Source organism: Buceros rhinoceros, unplaced genomic scaffold, assembly GCF_000710305.1.
Source record: "Buceros rhinoceros silvestris isolate BGI_N320 unplaced genomic scaffold, ASM71030v1 scaffold19346, whole genome shotgun sequence".
NCBI lineage: Eukaryota > Metazoa > Chordata > Aves > Bucerotiformes > Bucerotidae > Buceros > Buceros rhinoceros.
The window spans coordinates 13800-18160 of NW_010416004.1; the positions used below are offsets into that span (position 1 = coordinate 13800).

General features: G+C 40.2%; 1 protein-coding gene across 1 annotated transcript in view; it reads right to left on the reverse strand.

Moving 5' to 3' along the window:
* The window catches only part of LOC104494768 (major facilitator superfamily domain-containing protein 2B-like), a gene marked incomplete at both ends in the record, with an annotated part of 16540 nt that extends 13477 nt beyond the window's left edge, over positions 1-3063 (reverse strand). The window contains 2 exon segments of the mRNA XM_010137648.1: positions 2654-2770; positions 3031-3063. Coding sequence (XP_010135950.1) covers positions 2654-2770; positions 3031-3063 — 150 coding nt within the window.
* Positions 3064-4361: the final 1298 nt, after the last annotated feature.

Sequence of the window (4361 nt, forward strand, 5' to 3'; positions counted from 1 at the left end):
GGAATCCCGGCAAATGCAGCTGATAGAACACGAGGCTTGAGCAGGCATCCCCTGCTCTTCCACAGAGCTTACAGCCTCCCAGGCAGCACCACATGGCTTCCAGCTGGAGTTTCCCACAGAACTTGCTGCAGGTATTCCCTCAGAGGTGAAAGAAGGAAGCGATAATCTCTCAGTGTCCTAGATAACCTTTGTAAAAGGCAGATGTTTTGCACTTTCGTAACCACACCTGTTCAATTTTAGCCCAAACTGGGTGAAATATCAGGGGCAGCAAATCACCAGCTCCAAGACACATATTCTGTCTGCCCTAGAAAGCTTTGGAGGTCTCCAGCAGGTAATGGCAGTGTCTTTCCAAGCATCCTGCTGCTGCACTGTAGGACAAGGCTGAGATGAGCATCAGGCTGTGTGCCACAGCAGTTTGATGATGTTTACCTCACCCCAGCTTCATTGCCTTGTGCTCTTCCCCAGCCAGGGTGGCTAGTAGCTCACCAAACCTGAAGCAGGCTTGCCATGGGGGCCACACTAGAACTGCTTAGAAGTCACCACTGCTTCTCAAGAGACAGGTCCGCCTGTCAAGGCTGGAACAAAATAGCAGTCAGAAAGACACAGGGGTTGAAATACTGCAGTTATAAAGGACACAGGGACAGAAAACTTCAAATTAGCTGGGTTTCACATTGCTATTTTGTTTAGATAACTTGGATAGAGAGAAAGGAAGTGGAGATTAGATAAACAGAGCTGGAAGAAAACCTTGAGGAAAATCAAAACCTCTCACATTAGGAGTGGAATCTGTGTACTCACCCCATCTTCACCGTTGGTATGGGCTTATACATCCCTTGGCCGTATTTTCTTAGCTCCTAAATCTAGACTGTGTCTGTCAGCACCAATGCCAGAAACTTCAGTGTTAATAAAACACAAGATAAAATATGCTAAATTCACCCATCTCAAAAAGAATAAAGACCTATTATTCCTTTATCAGGGATCCTATTATCAGGGGCATAGGTGTTTTTAGTAATTTGACCCAAGGATCCTGTGTGGTTTGGAGTTACATTTGTATGTCTATAGTTTATACAAGTAATTTATCTGGAATATGGAATTCAAATGGAAAAAACTATAAGCTACAGAAAGTGAATACATATGTAGTTTTCTCAGAAAGTATCAGGATTACGTATAAAAGATTACACCTAGCAAGTTTCACAATCTCTCAAAGAGTTAAAACAGTTCTGCCCTCTAAGTGGGCAAGAATTACATCCAGGCAGTGACTATAAAATTACATGCTCCCCCCTGAAAATGTGTCAAAAAACCCACAGAATTTCAGAGCTGTGTATCAGGCCTTGAAATAAATCCTGTCCCTGCAGGGTTACTTCAGAGAACAAACTAAACCATCAAGGAACAAATAATTAAGCCCCTTAATGAAGCAGTAAGTGTATAACTACAAACACGAGGCAAAATGATTTATTTTCAGTAGGAGCTTGCTAGCTATTGTGTCGTTTATTTAGGTAGTGCCCAAAGATGCAAGAATGGGACCCCAGCTTTCTGGACACTGTACACAAACACATGAAGAAATAATCGGTCCCTAGCTTCAAGAATTTTCAATTTCTGTGATAAGCAGAGAGTGGGGAAACTGCTACATTTATAAGCACCCTGGGAAAATTGCATTAGTGTGTTTTTCAGCAACCCATGCGTCATCATCTCAAATGGCTTGTATTGCTATCCTTGATGTATGTGTGAAACAGTTGTAGTCAGAGCTGCATCTCCACCTTACCTCTTCTACCTCCAGTTCCTCAGATTCCACTCCATCCACTCAACATCTTTGACACTGCTGTGCAAAACTCGTTCCTTTTCTACATCTTGTGACCTCAGCCATCAGTGCTGAAAGCCACTCAGGTAGCTTCAGCTACGGCTATTCTCACAGTCCCTGCAATTTGGCCTTATCTCCCTAAAATCTGTTTTTGTATCCTGTGATAATTTATCTGTCCCACCTAGTTACCACACAGACATACAAGACAATCCAAAACAGTATAAAATGCTTATGGGTTGATTTTCTTTGTTTCTCTGCACTCCGGAAATCTAGCTGGAGCAGCTGAAAGTCAGGTGAACAGGATGACTCCTACTGCTTTGTTTTACCAGGCCTGCTTCTGCACCAGAAAGCCACAGACTGGAAGCAAAGAACCTTCTGGAAGGTTAACTCAGCTTTCTTTGCAAAGAAATTATTCCAGACAAATCAAACAATGTGATTTTATGTGAAATTATGTTGACTACTGGATACAGCTGCAGTGATTTTTTACTAAACCAACTGAACAAAACTTCACAACCACAACATGGTGCTATTAATGTTTCAGATGTTTCACGACGTTTGACTCTTGACACAGAGAACTGCTTTTTCTTGTGTCTGCAAGTGTTTGAGCCTTACAGTGCCTAAAGTGCTACTAATGATCCCAAACTAAAAGTAAACAACAGCCACTTCAAGACAGAAAGGGAAAATAGTGAAAAAAAACCTATTTCTGGACATGTTTACGCAGTTTCCAGGGTGCTGAACAGCTAGAGGCAATAACAAGACAATGCTTTATTAGCTAGTACACCTTCTATCATGCAAGACGTTGACAATATCAGAGTTGAGGTAAGTCTGCAGTCTGTGAAGGTTTCTTGTGCTACTTACGCGGGCTATGTCTAGCAGGTAGATCTGCAGGAAGAAAGCGGCAGCACTCCCTGCCGCTTGGTGTGGGGCACCTCCTATCGCATAGCATATTTTGCTGCAAATCGAGAGCCTGTAGACCTGTTCAAGATGAAGCAGAACAAACAATGAGAAGAACATGGCAGGCAAGTTAACAGCTACAGAAGTCATAAACTTAAAGTCAAAGGTTACCACTAAATTCAGATATTCACTTCAGAGGTATTCCACTAATAAATCTATATGCCCTCAAACCCTGCGATCAACAGGCATTTGGATGCTCATTGCTTTAATGGTTTTGTTCCTTAATTCAGCCCCTAAAAACAGAATACAGTATTCCTGCATGGCAATCTAGGCTCACCTACCTGCTTCTTGCAAGCTATTAAAAAGGAGTAGGTCTACAAAGAAGCAAGAAGCAGCAAAAAAAGTACACATACTGTTACACCATTTTCTGAGCTTAGTTTTGCCTTTGAATGCTTAATTCAGCTTTTTTAAAGGTTGGAAACTTTATAACTTCAAAAAAACCATATTTTCTTACATTAATCTTTCAGACCATAATAATTTATATACCTCTCATACCACAGTAATTAGGCAACATTCATAGAAAGAAAGTTCCACAGTGAAAAGCAGACCGAACAGATATCAAACGTTGTGTTCCATTCCTTCCTTCGTTCGTCACAAAGGCGTGACCCTGGCAAAGACACTTGATTTTGTACATCTTCCTTTTGACTTGACCTTCCTTTTGTAAAAGTTGGCATAATAGGGAAAATTACTTGGGGGCCAAAGGCCTCTTGAGGAAGCACCCTGAGTCTCTCTAGGCTTGTTTTAAAAATTTTGTAAAATTGTGCTCTCTCATTTGCTTTTGATATTTGAAATGTACCGAAAGCATCCACAAATATTCTCTAATAGAATTGCCAAATAACAATAAGATAAAAGCTGAAAATAAGGTTTCATAACAGTAATTAAAAGACAAAAAATGCACAGAGCCTAATAGAAATTCTAGAGAAAAACACTGTGTTTTCCAATAGTAGAAGTTCCAGAATACTAGAAAACCTTTAAAAAAAAATCTTAAGATTTTCAGGAATAAATTGACTTTAAATTAATCATGTATTCCTTTCAAAGGGACAACATAACAAAGCTGAATTTAGACTTTTAGGATTTTAATCCCCCTTTAAAGATTGCTGTCAGCTTAAGATTTTCAGGAATAAATTGACTTTAAATTAATCATGTATTCCTTTCAAAGGGACAACATAACAAAGCTGAATTTAGACTTTTAGGATTTTAATCCCCTTTAAAGATTGCTGTCACCAGGAACCAGGAATCATGAAGAGAAGCAGCAATATTAACCCTGCGTCTGCCCTCTCTCTGTGCTGACTATACAAGCCCTTTATTTTTATCCTGATCTAATGTAAGAATTAAGACATGGTAATAAGATCCACCACAATGACAATATTCTGATACCTAGTTTCTGAACACTTCTAAACTTAGTAAGTACCACCACCTTTACTACATAAATGAGGAGTTTTTGTAAGTTTTAGACATAGCCTTTCATCATGTGATTGTTTTCATGTGAACTCTTCGTCACTGGTTGGCACTGAGGCGGGACCAACCATGGGACAATTTCTCTCTCCAATCACCCCTTCCCCATCCCAGGGGATAAGGGTTAAGGAGAGATAAGAAGAAAATGTAGGCGAGG